General features: G+C 45.4%; 1 protein-coding gene across 5 annotated transcripts in view; it reads left to right on the forward strand.

Moving 5' to 3' along the window:
- Nucleotides 1-20,356, forward strand: part of BCL2L14 (BCL2 like 14) — a 51,886-nt gene that overhangs the window by 22,890 nt on the left and 8,640 nt on the right. For 2 of the 5 annotated variants that reach the window (XM_032347327.1, XM_032347325.1), the window contains exons 3-5: nucleotides 8,737-8,892; nucleotides 13,955-14,394; nucleotides 19,382-19,558. In XM_032347327.1, the coding sequence (XP_032203218.1) occupies nucleotides 13,962-14,394; nucleotides 19,382-19,558 (610 nt within the window). In that variant the 5' untranslated portion in view covers nucleotides 8,737-8,892; nucleotides 13,955-13,961. The remainder of the gene's footprint in view (nucleotides 1-8,736; nucleotides 8,893-13,954; nucleotides 14,395-19,381; nucleotides 19,559-20,356) is intronic. The other 3 variants (XM_032347329.1, XM_032347328.1, XM_032347326.1) reach the window with 2 other exon arrangements.

The following is a 20,356-nucleotide window of genomic DNA, read 5'->3' on the forward strand; positions in this document are numbered from 1 at the left end:
GTCTTAAGTCAGCTTTGGTCTTACTGAGTTGTAAAATAACCCAATTGATGGAAAGCCCGCAAAGGTGCACATAGATATAAAATCAAAAAAATCTCCAAGGGCGGGGCACCTGGGTGGCTCAGTGGGTTAAAGCCTCTGCTTTCGGCTCAGGTCATGATCCCAGGGTCCTGGGATCAAGCCCCACATCAGGCTCTCTGCTCAGCAGGGAGCCTGCTTCCTCCTCGCTCTCTGCCTGCCTCTCTGCCTACTTGTGTTCTCTGTCTGTCAAATGAATAAATAAAATCTTAAAAAAAAAAAATCTCCAAGGGCTCCAGCATTCCACTGAAAAGATATGCAATAATATCTTTTGGTCAATTTCAAAATCTTCTTGTTTTTCCCCATACAGCTCAACAGCAGTAAAAGTGATTCAAGAAAATAAAAAAAATTTAAAAAATTAAAAAATAAAAATAAAAAAAGAGGGAGAGCCTGGATGGCTCAGTCGGTTAAGCATCTACCTTCAGCTCAGGTCATGATCTCAGGGTCCTAGGATCAAGCCCCACATAGGGTTTTCTGCTTGGATGGGAGTCTATTTCTCCTCCTCCCTCTCTCAAATAAATAAACAAAATATTTAAAAAAATATTAAAAAGGTAATTGAAAAACATCAGTGATCAGGGATAGGTCTATACAGTAAGTATGAAGAAGACAGTCAGTTTCAGTGGTTAGGTTCCTGAACTCTGAAGCCTGGCCACCTAGGCTCCCTCAAATTCCAACTTCGCCACTTTTGATTGTGTTATGTTGGGCAATTTTACTCAGTTTCTTTGTGCTTCAAATTCCCCATCTGTAAGATGGGCATAACTAGTAATTATTACATAGCTGAGTTAATCACTGATAAAAGTTCAGTAAATTACAGATGCCACCGTGATGCCTGTTGGAGCCTGTGGCCATGAAAGCATGCCTATCTTTAGTCTACAAGGCAGGCTTGGCTAGACCAGAATTCTATCTTCATGATCACTAAATTCTACACCAGGGTCAACATTAATTCTTTCTCCCAAGTTTCCCATTGCTTTTAGTAGACTAACCAGTTCTTCTCTCCCACGCATAACATTCGAGTGTAGGCAAAATTTATCACCATTGCTTCCTTTGACTTTAGAGATGACATTAGCATCAAGTACAAGGTTCTCTTTGTTTGTTGGGAATGTTTAGTGAAAGTCAAGTTAGTTTAAGTCTGCTGTCACAATTAAACTCTGCTTCTGTGCCAGTGCGATCTCTGTAACCACCATCCATCTTCCTTCTGGTTATAACAACTCCCCAAGACTATCACTTTAATTCCTTTATTTTGTCTTCACTCATACATTCTAACCACAACTTACCACATCTTTATTTGTAGATGACATATTATAACTCTAACCACAACTTACAACTTACTCATACATTCTAACCATAACTTAGAGGAGGGTGAAAACTTCACCTGGGACCCTGCAAATTAGACAAAGGCAGATTAACAACAGAAAAACAAATATAAGTTTATTAACACATACAACTTACATACACATGGGAGAAATTCAGTGATGAGTAACTCAAAGGGGTGGCTAGAACTTGGGACTTATATAGCATCTTAACAGAAGAACAATACATCTCCACAACTATAGCAAACAAAGAAGCCATTATTAATAGGCATGTAAGCACTGGCTGTGGCCATCCCCTAGGGCTCTGAGCAGAGGGAACAGGCAAAAATTCTCACTTTAGAGTCTTACCCAGGAAAGTTTGTACTTTACAAGTTGCTGCCCAAGGGTCTTGCTTCTAATTAGCAGACGTCTAAGTGCTAACTGCAATCCTTCCCAGAGCCTGAAAGAGCTGATGGGCACTTCCCCTGCCTCCTCCCTCCTACTGACTCCAACAGTAAAACCAAATTGTTGGTATCTCCTTGGAAGGATCTTATCAACACATCTAGTGTCCCAACTTTTAAGATTGCCACCTGAGGAATGGGCTGCCAAATCCCCCAGCTCTGATAGCCAACATAGCTTGCCTCTGCCTTTTCCCTCTAGCCCACTCCAAATCACCAGCATCTCCCTGGAAGGAGCTTATCTGGCACTCCAGCTTTTGCAGATGCCAGCCAAAGGATGGGCCCCCCGATCACCTGGTTCTAAAAGCCAACGGGGCTTGCATTCACAGATCCCACAGGACTATAGCAACCAATGAAGAAGTTCTTAAATGCATGCAGGGGTGCCCACCATCACAGCTGTACACTGAGATCCTGTGCAAAGGAAGCAGGCAAAAAAGCCTACCTCCCAGTTTCTACTGGAAGAACTCTAATTACATACTTTCCCAGCTGCTGCCTAAGGGTTTGGCTTCCAATCAGCCAGCATCTAGGTGATTCTACCCTTTGGGACACTGACAGGCTTTGGCACACCTCAGCTATTGGGCGCCACTAAGAACAAAGCTTAGATCATCACAAACTTTTGAGAGACAACCAAGAACCCCTAGTAAAGATATTGAATCAGTACTCAAAAACCTCCCCACAAAGATAATAAAGATGGCTTCATTGGTAAATTATACTAAACATTTAAAGAATTAATACCAATACTTCTCAGTCTCCCAAAAAATAGAAGGCAAGGGAATACTTCCAAACTCATTTTATAATATCAACATTACCCTGATACCAAAACCAGGCAAGAATACTACAAGAGAAGAAAATTAAAGACCAAAATCCCAGATGAACATAGATGCAAAAACCCTCAAAAAATATTAGCAAACCAAATTCAATCATACATTAAAAGAACCAATACACTATAATCAAGTGGGATTTATTCCAGGGATGCAAGGATGGTTCAATATTCACAAATCAATACGACCACTCCATACAACAAAATGGAAGATAAAAATCATATGACCATCTCAGTAGATGCAGAGAAAACATTTGACTAAAGTCAATTCATCTCATGACAAAAACTCTCAAGAAACTGACTATATAAGGAACACACCTCAACATAATAAAGACCAAATATGACAAACCCACAGCTAACATCATACTCAGTGGTGAAAACTGAAAGCTTTTCCTCTACGATCAGGAGAAAAAAAAGGATGCCCACTCTAGCCATTTCTAGTCAACATAATACTAGAAGTCCTAGCCAGAGCAATTGGGCAAGAGAAAGAAGTAAAAGATATCCAAACAAGAAAGGAAGAAATAAAATCATCTCTATTTGTAGATGACATATTATAACCCTAAAGACTCCGCCAAAAAAACCCTGTTAGATCTACTAAATGAATTCAATAAATTTCAGATACGAAACACAATACACAAAAATCAGTTGCATTTATATATACTAACAATGAACCAATGGTAAAAGAAAACAATCCCATTTACAGTATCCATTTTATAGTAGCATCAAAAATAATAAAACACAGAGCGCCTGGGTGGCTCAGTGGGTTAAAGCCTCTGCCTTCGGCTCAGGTCATGATCCCAGGGTCCTGGGATCGAGCCCCACATCGGGCTCTTTGCTCGGCAAGGAGCCTGCTTCCCTTCCTCTCTCTCTGCCTGCCTCTCTGCCTTCTTGTGATCTGTGTGTGTCAAATAAATAAAATCTTTTAATAAAATAATAATAATAATAATAATAAAACACTTCAGCATGAATTTAACCAAGGAGACAAAAATTTATACCCTGAAAACTATAAAACATTGGTGTAAGAAATTTTAAAAGACACAAATAAATGGGTAGATATTCATGTTCATGGATGGGAAGAATTAATACTGTTAAAATGTCCATACTACCCAAAGTCATACACAGATTCAGTGCCATCCCTATCAAAATCCCATTGGCATTTTTCACAGAAATAGGAAAATAATCCTAAAATTTGTAAGGATCCACACAAAATTCTAAAGAGCTAAATCAATCTTGAGCAAGAAAAACAAAACTAGAGGCAACACACTTCCTGATTTCAAACTATATTACAGACTGTAGTCATCAAATCAGTATGGTATTGGCATTAAAAACAAATACATAGATCCATGGAACAGAAGAGAAAGACAAAAAACAAACCCATGTGTATAAGGTCCATTAATTTTCATCAAAGCAGCCAAGAATATGCAATAGGGAAAGGATAGTCTCTCAAATAAATGGTGTTAGGAAAACAGGATATCTTCTGCAGATGAATGAAACTGGAGTCCTACCTTATACCACACACAAAAATTAACAAAATTGATTAAAGACTTGATCGTAAGACCTGAAACTGTAAAACTGTTAGAAGAAAACATGAGTTAAACTCTTTGGCATTGGTCCTGGTGATGATTTTTTTGGATTTGACACTAACAGCAAAGGGAACAAAAGCAAAAATAAGCAAATGAGACTACATCAGACTAAAAAGCTTCTGCATAGCAAAGGAAACCACCAACAAAATGAAAAGTCAGTGTATGCTGTGGGAGAAAACATTTGTAAAGAAAATGTCCACTAAAGGGTTAATATCCAAACTGTACAAGGAACTCACACAACTTAATGGCACAGAAACTGCCAGTTTTGTAAATGGGCAAAGAACCTCCGCAGACATTTTGCCAAGGAAGAGTTACAGCCAGCCATCAGCACATGAAAAGGTGCTTGTATTCTCTAATCATCAAGGAAATGCAAATCAAAACCATGATGAGTATCAACTCACACCTGCTAGGTTGCCTCTTATCAAAAAGGCGAGAAGTAGTAAATGCCCTTGAGGCTGTGGAGAAGAAGGGAACTCTCCTGGGCTGCTAGTGGGAACGTAAACTGGGAACACACACTATGGAAAACGATGTGAAGTTAACTCAAGAAACAGACATAAAATATTTTCAGCCTTAAAAGAGAAGGAAACCTTGCCATTTGTGACAACATGAAGGAGCCTGGAGGGCATTATGCTAATTGAAATAAGCCAGACAGAGGAAGACAAATATTGCATGGCCTCACTCATATGTGGAATCCGAAACACAAGAACAAACTCACAGAGACAGTGTAGAGTGCTGCCAGGAGCTGGGGGTGGGGAAATAGGAGGAGGTTAAAGGTTACAAAGTTTGTTATAAGATGTGTAAGATCTGAGGATCTAATGTATAGCATGGTGACTATATGGCTGATAAGACTGTATCGTAATATCAAAATTTAAGAGAACTTAACGTGTTCTCAAGTGATGAATGTGCTAATTAACTCTGTGATGAAGATTCTCTCATATGTATCAAATACGTTTCATATATCAAATCAAGATGTTGTACATTTTAAACGTATTACAATTTTATTTGTCAGTTACACCTCAGTAAAGCTGAGGGGGGACAATAAATTTGTACAGAAGTGACAAAGCAAAGTAAAAGGGCTTTTGGGCTTTTGGGGATGGCAAACCGTGGGCAGGTAAATATATGGCGAAACTAATGGGAGATTAGAGTTGTTGTAGTAAGGTTTCTCTGTCGATTCCTCTCGTGCCAGCTCTAGGCTGGGAAGAGTCTGGTGTAGTCTCCTGTGGTTCAAAATCATCCTTCTTAATCAGGCAGAAGGCAGACTTTTTCTTGTGTCGGCTTCTTCTTAATTGTTCTCAGCTCAAAATACTCCTGGGGGCCAAAGTGGCACGTTTTGAAGTACTTTAGTCTGAACCCCTCCACAGATAGACTTTGTAACAAATGGTGCTTCTCCTCTGCTCCTTTTTTCCCCTCAAATGTTTCATTTGAACCAGTTGTGCTCCTCTGTTGCTTCATTTCATCCAGTTTCATCATTGAGATTGAAAGAAAGATGAGAGTCAGCCCCAGAATAATATGGTGTCCATTCCGAAGTCTGCTCATCTGGACTTTCAAGTCTTATTTGGTATTCACTTGATTCTCACTTACAGAGATGGGCAAAAACCCCAGCGTCTTCCTGAGGGTGAGCTTCTTATCCATACCTCCAAACACATAGGGATTTTTCCCTTGGACATAGTTCCCATAATAATTTAAACAAATTCCAGAATCTAAGATTAAGGCAAACTCAAAATAAATGTAACAATTTCAAAAATAGCCATCATTGGGGCGCCTGGATGGCTCAGTGGGTTATAGCCTCTGCCTTTGACTCAGGGCATGATCTTGGGGTCCTGGAATCAAGCCCCGAATCGGGCGCTCCGCTCAGCGGAGATCCTGCTTCTCCCTCTCCCTCTGCCTGCCTCTCCACCTACTTGTGATCTCTGTCAAATAAAAAAATAAAATCTTAAAAAAAAAAACCATCGTCTATAATTCAACTCCTAGGAATCATTCCTCAGGAAACAATACAAAATACGGGCAAAGATGACAAAACTATACTCTGCAACATCGTTTGTAGTGGCAAACACATGAAAACAAACAGAACATTTGGCAAATAGCTGCCTGGCTGAATAATTTTAGTGCTTCCATTCCCTGGACTTACGCAGCCATTAAAAATTCTATTTCAAAATATGTTGGTGTGGAGATAACCTTATGATAGAGGTTAAATGCAAAAAGCAAGTCAGAAGGGGCACCTGGCTGCCTCAGTTGGGAGAGCACGGGGCTCTTGATCTCAGGGTGATGAGTTCAAGCCCATTGGGCACGCAGCCTACTTAAAGAAACGAGAAGAGAGTCACAAAGCTATGATAACATCTTAACAATGTAAAACCATGTACATTGTATTTGTTCAGGAATCCTTCTGGTTGAAAGAAACACTCTAATTAGCTGAATTTTTTAAAAAAATGCTTTGGTAAAAGGTATCTTCCAACCCCCAGGTGGTAAGTGGAGAGCTCTGAGGAACCAGGCAGCACTGTCTCCTACTCCCCGGGACCTTATTGCTCCCCAGTTCTCTCTTGATTGATTAGTTCCTCCATCACTTTGTCTGCCAGCTTTTACTCCTCTGCTGCGTGGGACCCAAGCATGACCTCCCAGTGAAAACACCCAGAAGAGACTGGCTGGAATCCCAGTAACGTAGTTCCAAATTTCCGGCTTATGGAATTGAACTGGCCCGGCTTGGGTAATAGGCAATCCGCCTCTCATCCAGTTGGCTATGATTAGACAGGCAAAGGGTCATTTTGTCCAGGGCCAGGGCGCCTCCCCATAAGTGCATAATAGGAAGTGGTGCCGAAGGGAAGGGAGTGGACAGGGCAGACGCTCGAGAGGTAGTTAGACGTTATTGTCATAGAAGGAAATACACCAAATTTTTAATAACATTTACCAACTGACGGGATCATGATGGGCTTAATTTATGTATATGCTATTTTACATTTTACAAGTTTTCTATAACACTATGTGTATTTTTAGAATCAGGAGAACAGTGGGTTTGTTTTTTTGTTTTTTTGTTTTTTGAATTTTTAATATATAACATGTACTAAATCCCTTCCCTATTATGTGCTAGCTTTTGGGTATGGAAGTTGGCCAAGTAATGCTTAATGGACGGTCTCTATCCTTGATGAGCTTGCCTCCCTGTGCAAGTTCCCCTTCTTGTGTTTGTACTTAACCTTGCCAAGACCTTGTGGGATTGTAAATGGTTTCTGCGACCAATGTCACTAAGTGATACAACTCTGAAAACCAATAACAACTCAAGCCCCTACTATCTGATTTAGTTATTGATGATAGGCATTTGTTGGTTCTTGAAATGTTTCAAATGAATAGATTTTTTTTTTTAAACAAGGTTTTTTTTTTAAGACTTTATTTATTGAGAGAGAGAGAAAGTGCACGTGTGTGCACAGGTCAAGCAGGAGAAGGGCAGAAGGAGAAGGAGTGAGACGCTCAAGCGGACTCCCCACTGAGCTCAGAGCCCCACGCGGGGCTCCATCTCACAACCTTGAGATCACAACCTGAGTGGAAATCCAGAGTCAGACGCTTAACTGACTGAGCCACGCTAGGGCCCCAAAACGACTAAGTTTTTTCTAAAAAGAAAAAATATTCTTAGTATTTTGTTACCCCTTGAGGTGACTGACATGCACATGTCATATTCTGTAAATACTAGTTTGCTGGGTTAACATTCTTGAGTCCCCAAAGATCCCATAACCCCTGTCCATTTGCTTCTCCGGGATCTGTTTGCCTAATATTTAAACGGCCAGTTCTTCCTTCATTTTTGTGCAATTAGCCTTAATTCCTTTTTCCCCATTCACACTTCTTCATCTTCATGTTCCCCTGGCCAGCTCCTGAGTTTTCAGGATCACACGTATGGCCATAAATGTCTCTTTCAGTCAACAATCTGGGTAGAATGTGAAATCATTTTTAACTCTCTTCTTTCATATACATAGGGAACTCCATCTTTAAAACTGTGGGGAAAAAATGAACTTGTGTGGCTTCTATGGCTGGGGTTAAAGCCTGTTTTTAAGGTTTTTCCAGTGGTCCCATTTGAATGTAATCTTTGAATTACAGAGGAAGGGTAACAAATACATAACGGGAAGCTAGGAGGGCCAGGGTTTGGCTGTCAGCTCCACTGACAGGGACCACTAGCAAAAGATGTTGCTTTCCGGAGTCCGATTCCTCATCCATAAAATAGGAATCCTAACACCTACCTCTCCGTGCTAAGATTAAATACATAGCCAAGGCTGTTCTCTACTAGGTGGTCAGTAAACGTTTGCTAAACTGATGAAAAACGTACAGAATGAAAAGAACTATCAGGGAAACACCCACCTAATCGTCCTGAAGGGCAGCGTTAGGTTTTGATAAAGGATGCAGAACTATTTCTAGAGTCAAATTACATGGGCAAAGGTCGGCCCCTCCTTCAGTGATAAAGCTGGGGGCAGGACTTAACGAGGAAGTGGTCATCCTTCTCCGAGCCTTACTTCAGCCTTGGTCCTCAGCCTGAGGAAGCTACAGCCCATGGAAGTCTTGGTCACATGAGAAGCCAAGAAGACCTGGTGAAAGTTTCCTCTGAAGTTTCGCGGAGAAGGACTCAGGTCTAGAAATTTCCTTGCAGCCACCTGCCCTGAAGAGAGGGAAACCTGTGCCAGCCCCATTCCCAGGTAAGACCAAGGAGGGCCAGTCCTGGTTCTCAGCCTTCTCAGGAGGACACGGTTGGGTCTTCAGTCCTGGTTTTGCTAAGGAGGCAAATCTAAGCAGAGGAGAGGTTTACTGGGTTTCTAGAAACTTCTTATCATGTTAGTCTCGGGAAGCAAAATGACAGCTAAGAATATGGGATTATTTCCAGGAAAAGGAGAGAAAAGATATATGAGGTTTCTCTTTCATTTCTCCTTGCTACAGAAGGTTTGAGAGAGTGCAGTTAAGCATCCATAACTGACTGGTTTGTTTTTTAATATTATGCAGCCCTCTATCATTGAGTGTATGACAGCGTGTGTGATGACATGACCGCAGGTGGGTGGCCAAGAGCCCGTGGCGATGCTGACTCCGTCCCCCAGAACCGGGATGGGGCTGAGGGCAGGAATCCATGGGTTTGCACCCAGAGTTCCGAGCACCTGGTGGGAAAGTGGTCTTGCTCTGGCTTGACCCCCACTGGCTTCCCTGAGGACAAGCCCCAGCTAAAATGGGCAAGCCCTCTCTCTCCCCTCTAGAAAGCTCCCTCCTCTCTGAGTCCAGGCCCCTCATCTTAATCACTAATGTGCCCTGAGGCACTCTCAGTTTAGTTTCTCTGGTGGGAAAAATTAAGACATGTTACCTTATTTCACCCTTAGGATTAAAAAATGGGTCATTCTCAGAAATGACAAGCTGGGGAGCGACATGGAGATACTAGGAAGTCTGAAGTTTGGGGAGGAAGGAAAAAAAGACAGGTCCCGAAGGGCCCCAGGGTTCTGACCGGAGGCTCAGGGCAGCCAGACATAATTTAGCTGACAATCTGGTCTGGGAGACCCCCTTGGGGGTGAATGTCTATGGGCGTGAGTGACAGCTGAGCCTCACCTGTCTGTCCAGAGCAGTGGAAGTCAGCTGTTCTGCTGAGCTTGTGCCTGTGACTCCCCTCCCCCTGCCCCGCACCCCGCCAGGCCTGGGCACAGCCAGCTGAGTCAAATGCTGCCCAGTTTGCTCTGGGCACTCATCGTGGCAGCCTCTGCTGGAACCCCAAAGAACGCATGCTTCTCCATAACCTGCCACAGGGAAGAGAGGTGAAATCTGACCTCAACAAGCAAATCCACTGCTAAAAATCCCCAAATCGGGGCTGGTGATAACAGCTGAAGGAGCTTGCCAGCAGGTTCCACCTTCCCAGCTCCATAGGTGGCCCCAAGGCCAGGTGGCGGGGACCCTGGGGGTACTTGGGCCACTTAGGAGGCTGGCGGGGAGAGGATCTGTGAGAGAGGGAATAGAGGCCAACCCAAAAAGCCTGGTGACCTTGCCTTTGAAAGTAGGTTTGCCGTCATCTGTTCCTGGTGAGGATGTGAACAGAGGGTAGAAGGCATAGGCTTGTGTCCCCTGAGTCACAGTGTTAGCATAAGCCTCACAGGTGTTCTTCGGCAGCAGATTCCCCAGACTCTGGGTCAGATCCACTGGTGGGGGGGGTCAGGGTGGGGGAAGCCGGGCTTCCTTTCCATATATGTGCATAATATTTATGGTGTAAGTTTCCATAAACCCAAAAGTTGGGCTTCTACTTTCAACAGGCATGGCAGAGAGCAGTAGGGACCCACTAGTTTATCCAGAGATAAACTGTCCCATCTGCTTTAAAGTAAGACTTAGCTACAAAGTTAACAAGTAGCTCTCCTTGGTGTACAGTGAAGATCAGTAGGGGGAGAAAACCCTACGCTTGCTAAATGCATTTCAAGTGTTGGAACCCATTCTTTGACGTGTCCACTGTTTGGTACTAGCCCAGTGTTTTCCAGGCCCTGGTCCCAGCACACCCCCACACCGCACCCCACGGTGGGCTTGCCTCATCCGGGCCATTCCAGAGGAATGAGCCCTGCAGTTCTTTCTGCGTCTTTCTCATTTTTGGCCCCCAACAGTGGGGGCCAAGTACTCCATTCCTTTCCGTGCCTCGCATAGGACAAAAATCTCCTCTTTCACAAAATGGAAAGACCGTGTGCTCCATCTTGACCTCATTGGTTTTCCCCTTTTCTGATGTTGCTCCTGCATCAGCATTCATTAAGAAACTTGTTTCTTAAAGAAGTCAGACCCTTCCTCTCCCCTTCAGTATCACACAGGTGCACGCGTGCGCACGTGCGCGCACACACACAGACACACACACACACACACACACAATTTCAGTCTTCCCACCACGTTAGAAGAGTGCGGGTGTCTTTGGAAGCATAGATAGTACGGCTTGAAGAGTGAGCTCACCCTCCCACCCAGGACGGAGTTCCTGCAGACCCTGAGTGTATTTCCTGCCTAGAGCTGTCCCGGGCTGCCCAATTGTAAAGGAAGCTTCACATTTAAAACCTCACTTCTGTCCTGACACAGGCCAGCTCTGGGCTCTTTCCTGGGCACAGGTCCTTGCACACCCCAGCTGCTGCCCCAGTTCTGACCAGCTGTCCTGTTCTCGCCTCACCCTTTCTGGCTCCTTCTCTTGCTTGTCTCAGGTTGCTCACTCTCCCCCGCTCCCTCGGGGAGGAGCCACTTACATGGGTCTCAGTTCTCACTATTTCTAAGCTACATCTTTCATTCATAGAGTTGCCGGATTTGCATATAAAAATGCAAGACGCCTAGTTTAGTTTGCATCTCAGATAAAAAAACAAATATATATTTTTCAAGTTAATATGTAAAAAACATGATCTGTACAATACTGGGGACATATTTATACTAAAAAATATTTGTTTATCTGAAATTCAAATTTAATAGGATGTCCTGTATGTTATCTGGAAGCTCTATAATCATTTTTCATTCATTCATTGAAAAAATATTCTTGGAGAACTTACTATGTGTCAGGCATTGTGCTGGGTGCTGGGAAAGCCGGCCAGGTCCTGGTCCCAGTCTTCATACCTTACAGAATATATACTTTATATACTTTGTACACACACATACTATATACATATGCACATATATATACACATATGTGTGTGTGTGTATAGGAACATAGGAAGAGCGTGGCTTTTGTACTAAACCTAATATTTGTATGTCACTAGTTAGTTTTAACTGAATTTGATGAGCTCGCTTTTATAAATGCTAATATTTACTTAACCAAAAAAGTAACCTATTACAATAATATAATTGTAATAAATAATGGATGCCAATATTTCTGGAACATTTATCATCTGCCATGCACTATTTTAAGTGATTTACACACACTAATTCTTTTTATCCACATACAAAGTTGATGAAGCAGATTTTTTTTAATCCCCATTTTGCAGATGGGAAAATGGAGACCCAAATAAACTAAGAAATACACCCAGTCACACAGCTAGTAAACAGATGACCCAGGATGTGAACTAGATTATCTAACTCAAGAAACCAACAGATAAACCACTACTCTGTACAGATCAATACTTGTTTTAAGGATTTTCACAGTCTGTAATTCGTCCTCCTCCATGGTCAATGAGTTAGATGATATGAGTCACATTTTATAAATAGGAAAACTACACCTCAGTGAGGTTAGTGATTTGCCTCAATCCCTTTGCCAGTAAGTAAAAAAGCAGTTCTTCAACCCAACTTCTCATTCCAAATACTGCACTCCCCCATACCATCCATAATCCTCTCGGAGCTTAATTAAAACGGTGGTGCCCAAAGTGAGTTTCATAAATATTCTTTACTGTAAGACTTAATCAGGCACTTGTCCGAACACTTAAGTTCTACTCTAAATGCTTTACAAGTATTAACTGATTCAATCTTCATAAGATGGGTACTGCTCATGAGATGCGTGCTGTTATCATCCCCATTTAAACATGATAAACTGAGGTGTAGAGTGACAGAGCCAGGAACTGAGCCCAGTCTCTCAGAATAGCAAAAAAATTCCACCAATCATTGTCAAATGATTGTGGTCCCTATTGTAGGCAGGGGGCCTATGGCTGAGGTAAAACATACCGACATGCCCGCCCTGTGGGGCTTATCTGGTGTTGAGGAGAAGAGAATAAATCTAGACAAACTTGGGCAAGGATCCTAATGGGGGTGACTAAGACCTGCACCAGGAGGGGGCAAACTGATGGCCTGTGAGACCACATGGCAGGAGAGGGGAAGAATGTCGGGTGGAGGGGGACGGAGGTGGAAGAGCGGGAAGGAGCATATGCTTTCCAGAGATACTGAAGTGACTCCAGACAGAAAGGTTTCACTGTGGTGCATCGTGACCGTGACATTGGGAGATGGTGAGAAAAGAAAGATTGTCAGATGGTCAAGTCCTGGAAGAGGAAGTGGGTATGAGGAAACGGAAGGGAGGAGGGAGCAAAGCAGTCATGACCCCCACCTCACACAATAGCCCTCAAGTTTTACTTAAGTTCAGTTACCTGAAGCAGATCTGTGGGACTCAGACCTCAACAAGCCAAGGCAGAGGATAAAGGAAGAAGGAAGAGAGTGGGGAGAGTCAGGAAGAGCCAGATATTTCCCTTTGCTGAGTCAGCCTCTCTCGTTGCCCACCTACCCTCCCCAAGAAGCTCTTTAACTGCTTCCCATGGTCTAGGTCTCCTTTTGAGGTATGCCGACAGATCCACTAAGACCATGCAGAGCTTTCAGCCCCAGAGTCGAAGGCCCCCATGGTCGGCCCTACTGCCATGCCACTTCCTGTCCCTCCACAACCCTCAGCCCCAGCTCTTCAGGAAGAGCATGCTCTGCCAGCTCTCTCACCACTCTTCACACACATTCTAGACTAACCAGAGTCTGCCCTCTGTCCACCCTGTCCCACCCACCTGCATAACCCCTTCCAGTCTGTCAAGGAGACTTGGCTCGCCCTTTCTTGGGAGCTGTCTGTTCCTCCCCACACAGGCTATCTGCACCTCTGATTCAGCTCCTCGCCCACTCTCTCTGTGCGGAGCTGTCTGTGTACCTTCTCTTGTCCTCATCTTTCACAGAGAATCCTGGATTTTCCATTTCTGAGGACTCCTTGCCTCCCTGCACAGAGTAGGTTCTCAGTAAATGCTGGTGGAGCTCCACGCCTGTGCCTCCTGACCCCCAGAGAGCAGTGCACCCACAGGGGAGAGGTCACTGTGGACTTTGTTGTTCCAGGCCCACCATGTGCACCGCCAGTTCCTGTGACCTGGAGGAGATCCCCCTGGACGATGATGACACAAACAGCATAGAATTCAAAATTCTGGCCTTCTACACCAAACACCATGTCTTCAAGAACACCCCTGCCATCTTCGCGCCAAAGCTGCTAAGAACAAGAAGTTTGTCCATCAAAGAGCAGGGGGGTTGGTCAGCAAACGAATCATGGACACAGGTGTCATGGCCTTGCAGAAATTCTCCATCCAGGGAGAAGCCCCTAGACCTGGCCAAGAAAAAGTCTTCCTGGAGGACATTCTTTGGAGTAATCGAGAAGGAGGAAGATGCACAGAGCCCAGCCGTATTCGTTTCGGAGGGTGCCACCGTGAAACGTCAGGATGGTCCTCAGAGTCAGCAGTGGTCGCGGTCCCTCACCAACGTGGGACCGCGCACAGAGCAGGAAGGTAGGCTTTGGGGGCCGCTGCTCTCCCACAGGAAAATCTTTCCCTTCCTTGTATGTGTGGTATTTCATCTCCTCCCAGCTGGTAATGTGGCCTGATGCAGGGTACTCCACTGTGCCTCAGTTTCCCAACTTCTTGATATTCAGTAATAATTGCCCTGCTTTTCTCGAGATTGAGTAGGAAGTGGGAGGCTGTCAGTGAAGGGTGGCAGGACTGGCGTCTGGCTCTGCTGGCTAGAGATAGGCTTCCTGCCCCAAGTCCTGATCATCTGTGCCAGAGACCAGGATGGAAGGAAGAGCCCTGAAGGGGGCTTCAGGCTGCCGTTCTTCTTGAGGTAAGTCAACCCACCTCTCTGGACCTCTGTTTCCAACTGTATGTTGGGGTATCCCACCCTCCCTACATGTTCGGGTGGTGGATGGAAAGATCAGGTAGCTACATACAAAAATACTTTCCAAAGTATAAGGGACTCTTAAAAACAAAATAAAACAAAAACCCAACAACTGAGAAGCATTTTGTAGGGGTTTTTTTGTGGTTTTTAAATTTTATTTCTTTTTTTTTTAATATTTTATTGATTGATTTATTTGACAAAGAGAGAGAGAGAGCAAGAGAGGGAAGACAAGAGCAGGGAGAGAAGGCAGAGGGAGAAGCAGACTCCCCACTCAGCAAGGAGCCTGATGCGGGGCTTGGTCCCAGGACACTGGGATCATGACCTGAGCCTAAGACAGACATTTAAGGACTGAGCCACCCAGGCACTCCTGGGTTTTTTGTTTTTTGTTTTTAAGATTTTATTTATTTATTTATTTATTTATTTGAGAGAGGGAGAGAGAGAGAGACCACAAGCACGGGGGAGGTTAGAGACAGAGAGAAGCAGACTTCCTGCTGAGCAGGGAGCCCCACTCAGGACTCGAACCCAGGATCCTGGGACCATGACCTGAGCCAAGGACAGACACTTAACCTACGGAGCCACCCAGGTGCCCCAGCTGAGAAGCATGTTGACAAAACCTTTCCTCAGTGGGACAAAATACATTATATTGAATAAAGCATTTTCATGAAGGGCTTCAGCAGAGAAAGCTGCCCTTCATCCACAAACCTGGGCACAAGCATCTTCTTCCCCTTCAATAATACCCAGTGCCAGCTGCCCAGATCTTGGAAGAAACTCCCTCTCCTGTGGGCTTTGATTGCTGGGCTATCGTGTCAATAATTAGTCAACAGGTGGCAGTAATGTCTCAATTTTAGAATGTGTGACTGTCCCGCTTTACTTGGGGAATCCGCCCACATTTGGCAGTTTTCCATCACTCACTATGATAGGGGAAACTTTTACTTCCCAAACTTTTGTAAGTCCCACAGACTAATAACATTTTAGAACAGAAGTTAGGGGTGAGATTTCCTGGGGGACGTCTCCTCTCCCCATCCCCGCCCCCAGTAGTACAGCAAGCTCCTGCTGGAGATGGTAGCCGAGCTCTCGGGCCTTAACAGTTTGGAGACATCTCAATAGGCTTTTCTGCTCTGCTCTCCCTTGGACTTCACTGAGAGGCAGACAGAGCATTTATAGACTCTAATCCTCTGGTTTCCTGAGCTAAAAGACACTCTATCTCCATAGTGCCAAAGTGTCATTCAACCTCTTTTATTTACTAAAATTTCAAAATCTTTATATAGATATTCTCAGAAATAGCAGAAATGATTACTTCCTAAGGAGCCCTTGCTGTAGACACTTACATTCAGTGTATCCTCCCTGCCCACCTTTCTCTTGCCCGCTTTCTGGTTTGGTGAATTACGTAGGTGGTTAGGTGGTTTTACATTGGACATGACTCAAGAAAGCCTCACGTTCTATTTCTATCTTGCCATGTATAAATCAGAGCATAGCAGTCATGTCACCTGGGTTCTCTAAATTATGAAGGTCACAATTTAGACCTCGCTGCCATGTCCAGGACTTAGACACCAGGCCCCATCGAGAACTGTAATCTTATGTCCCAAGATCAAAGTCTAGAAGTGAGAGGTCTTAGGAGGTAGAAATATGGGCATCAATACAAAACCAGGTTCTTTGACTTTGAACCCTTCTTTTGTCCACAGCTAGAATTTGCTACATGTGGAATGTTACAGGTAGAATTAGGTTCGGATACACAGAATGGAAAACTCAAATAACTGTGGCTTCAACAATGTAGAGATTATTTTTTCTCACCCATAAGAGAAGACCAAAGTTTGGCAGCCCAGGGCTCATGCAGCAGCTCCAACCATCGTTAAGAGAGTCTTACTCTGCCATCCCTTGGCTAGTGGCTTCCAATCTCAAAATCCCCTTGTATTCCAAGGTGGCTGCAGGGACTCCAGCCATCATCTGTACATTTCAAGCTGGAAGAAGAGGAAGCAAGTGGGGGTTGGGAGGCACAAAAGGGTGTCTTCTTTCTAGATAATTCCATTCCCTTTTAGAGAGTCTTCCTAAACCCATGCTCAACTTTTCTTATATCTCATTGGCCACTCCTGAATGTAAGGCAAGCTGGAAAATGGAGTCTGTTCAGCTGCCTGTGACAGCTCAGGGGGCGGGGGGTTGGGGGGGGGGTCTTTCTAAGAATGAAGGAAATGAATACCGGGAAGGAAACAGCTGTCTCAATCACAGAGAAATGCCCTACCCCCTCTATTTGAAACAAATGCCTCGGGGTGCCTGGGTGGCTCAGCTGGTTAAGCGTGGAACTCTTGATCTGGGCTCAGGGTCGTAAGATCCAGCCCTGGGTCAGTCTTTGCACTCAGCCTAGAATCTGCTTGAAGACTCTGTCTCCCTCTGCCTCTTCCCCCACCCACGCTCTCACTCTCTCTCTCTCTCTTTCTCTCTCTCAGATAAATAAATCCTTTTTTTTTTTTAATTAAAAACACACAAATGCCTCAGGCCAAAGGCTGACTGGCAGCCTCTCAACGGTGCTGTGCTCTCTTTCTCTCCTCAGCGCCACCGTGACCCCTCCCCCAGACAGACCCCACAGGAGGGGCGGCCTTCCCGTCCTCTCCCTCCCCCATCCCGTTTTCCCGGCCCATCAGAGGAAATCAGCTCTAAGAAGAAGGGAATCGTTTCTTTGCTCCGTGTTTAAAATTACGGTTTTTAAAATGGGAGTCTCAACGAGAGCCGGTTCCTCCAAGTCGAAACGTGTTTGCTTATCCTCTTACCCACACATAAGTCACCTGTTTCCCTCACCCCATGTTGCCCAGTTCATAGAAGTGGATACGCCTTAAGAAGGCGAGTCAGAGTGCCTATTTCCATGTCTTCCAGTGGTCTCCTGATTGCCCTGCCACAGAAATGGGCGCTGGGGGATGAGGACGGACCGCCTCTGAGGCCTTTCTCTGCCTCCTCTGAGTGCAAGATGGGCCACGCTCTGACCACTGCAGACAGGCTGCCCAGGGTTACAGAGGAAGAAAACACAAGCTTTCCTTTCCCACCTTCTGCGGACACAAGGGAAGGCTCCCACTGGCTTCGGGATTCAGCCTTTTCCCATCTCCCTGCTGGGGGTCATGCACAGCCAGTGTTCCAGAGGAGGCTGGTTGGGCAGCAGTAAGGTGAAAATTGTATATTTGGTTTGATTGTGAAGCATTGGTCCTTTTCTCCTTGAAGATTCTGTCCTCTCTCTCTCGATTCTCTCATCTGTTTTTGAAGCCGATGGGCCAAGCATGAAAAATGTGGCTTTTTAAGAAAACCATTATACTTTTCTTTAAAGGAAGGCATTGTGGACGAAGCATTCATTCCCATGGCTTTTCAGAGATGACCAGAGAGTGAAGGGAAAGAACCAAAGCACCCATGAAGCATCTAGGGCAAGAGGGTCAGAAATCACCTACAGGATGTCAAAGCTATGATTGTGACAATATCCCTCCTGGGACCCAGGCTTTGCCTCTCTCACCACCCTGTTGTACAAACCAGGAGTTCCCCTGGACATGCCAGCCTTCTAGCCAAACCCCCACTCTGTTCCTTTCTTTAAGTGTGTGAACTGAATAGTAGCGTTTTTTCAAATGTCCCGTTCACTCCATATGGCGTCAGAGACAGAGCTTCCACAGGTTTCTAAAACTTAAGAACTTAGTGACAAATCACCAATGAAAATGTTCATCCCAAATGACTCGGCAATACCACCTGCCCACCCCCACCAGCCCCCATCCCGGACCAGAGACAGAGCTGACTGGTCCTTTACAGGCGAGGACATTCAGGGGCCAACTGCCACTTGAACCTTACTGTCCTCACACACTTTATTCCGTAGTTACGTGTGCAAATACATAACTCTCTTCCTGGGTGGTAAATGCTTAAAAGGCATGGATCACAGCGCACTTCATGTATCCTGGTTTACCTGTTTGGCATGAAATGGATGTTTCCCATTAGACGAGGAGGAGAGAGAAGACGCATGACCGTATGTGCAAGGGCAAGGAGACGTCGGTGTTCACTTGATAATGGGCTTGAGTGATGAATATGGCCTGAGAACAGGGATATTTCTCCTCTTCTCTTTCCCAGTGTCCAACCCCCAAAGGCTTGTCAGACTATTAACTGCCCGCCTCTGCACATAGGGACCCACTCTCCAAGGTATAAAGGATAATAATAATAATAATAATAATAATAATAATAATAAAAGCATAATGAGAATTCCCTCAAACAAAGAACTAAGCACTTTCTTTTGTGTTTCTTCCCTTGCAGAAGGGAAAGGGAACCCTAATTTTAAAAGACTTCAAAAAGAGGGTGCAGAAGGGCTATTGTTTCAAGGTGGCAATCATTCCTTGGTGCACCCCGCCCCTACACCAGCCTCTGCCAGGCAACTCCCAGTGCTTTCTGAAGAATGGGTTCCCCTCACACCCCACACCCCACAGCACACACACACCCCCCATACTCCCCACACCCCCCAAGCACCCTACTGGCCCAGCAGTTTCCTCTTCCTCTGGGCGGGCCTTTTCACTTGGGGCGACTGTGGATACCAGTGAGCTAGACAGAGTTCTCCTGGGAAGGGCCACTCAGCCCTGTTTGGTCTGGTTTCAGCTGTGGACCCCAAAGTTGCTTCTATTGCCCACCGCGTTGCCGAAATTGTTTATTCCTGGCCACCCGAAGAGCAACAGGACCTGGTAGGAAGCTGCAAGTCCAAAGGGAGCTTTGTTCATCAGTTCCTCCGCCCCCAGGGCCAGTGTTTCCAGACTCAAGCCACCAGCACTAAGAAAGGTAGGAACTTCCTTACGCACACTTGGGTCAGGTGGAGGGTTTGGCGAGCAGAGGTGCATGAGCGCCAATGTCTATAGCCAGCACTGGGCATCTCTGATTTAACCGGCAGAGATTTCTGAGGCCTCTCTGCTGCCCTGGACCAAAAGCACGACAGCACTGTGCTGGAGGCCCCCACCTTTAGCCCTGGAGAGACCAGCCCCGGACAGGTGGAGCGCGCCAGCCACACACTGAAGCAGCGGGCCAGGTTCATTGCAAAGTACAAAGAGAATTCTCCTCCTGAGGGAGGGGAGGAAGTAGAAAGTGGGCACCTTGCCCACAGAGGGCAAAGCAGTCCTCAACTCAGTCCTGTCAGCAACGCCAGGGCAATGGTCTATTTGGTGATGGAACCGCACGCCGTTTTCTAACACTGCCGGGAGTTCTAGGGAAAAGCAAGGCATCGTCAGTCACCAGGTCTGGGGCAGCACACGAAGCAGAACCCAGAGGTAGTGACCAAGACGGGGTCCATTGCCAGCAGAACCAGAGTGGGAGCTGGGACCGCAGTTCCCATCAGAGGGGCAGGAATCCTGGAGGCGAAGGGAGCACAACCAAGTGCCCCAGGAAGAGACGTTCTGTCCTACTTTCCCTCCCGACGACTGTCCTTGCTCCCGGCTCCCTTTCCCCAAACTGCAGCAGAGGGGCTGAGGCAGAGGTGGCCCCCTGGGTGGTCAGTGTGCCCACATGCCAGGAGCTGGTGTCGGCACCTCCCCACCTTGGAAGCAGAGTGCTGGGTCTGCCTGCATCCTGCTGTGCTGCGGGGCT

This window comes from Mustela erminea, chromosome 6, assembly GCF_009829155.1.
Source record: "Mustela erminea isolate mMusErm1 chromosome 6, mMusErm1.Pri, whole genome shotgun sequence".
Taxonomy (NCBI): Eukaryota; Metazoa; Chordata; class Mammalia; order Carnivora; family Mustelidae; genus Mustela; species Mustela erminea.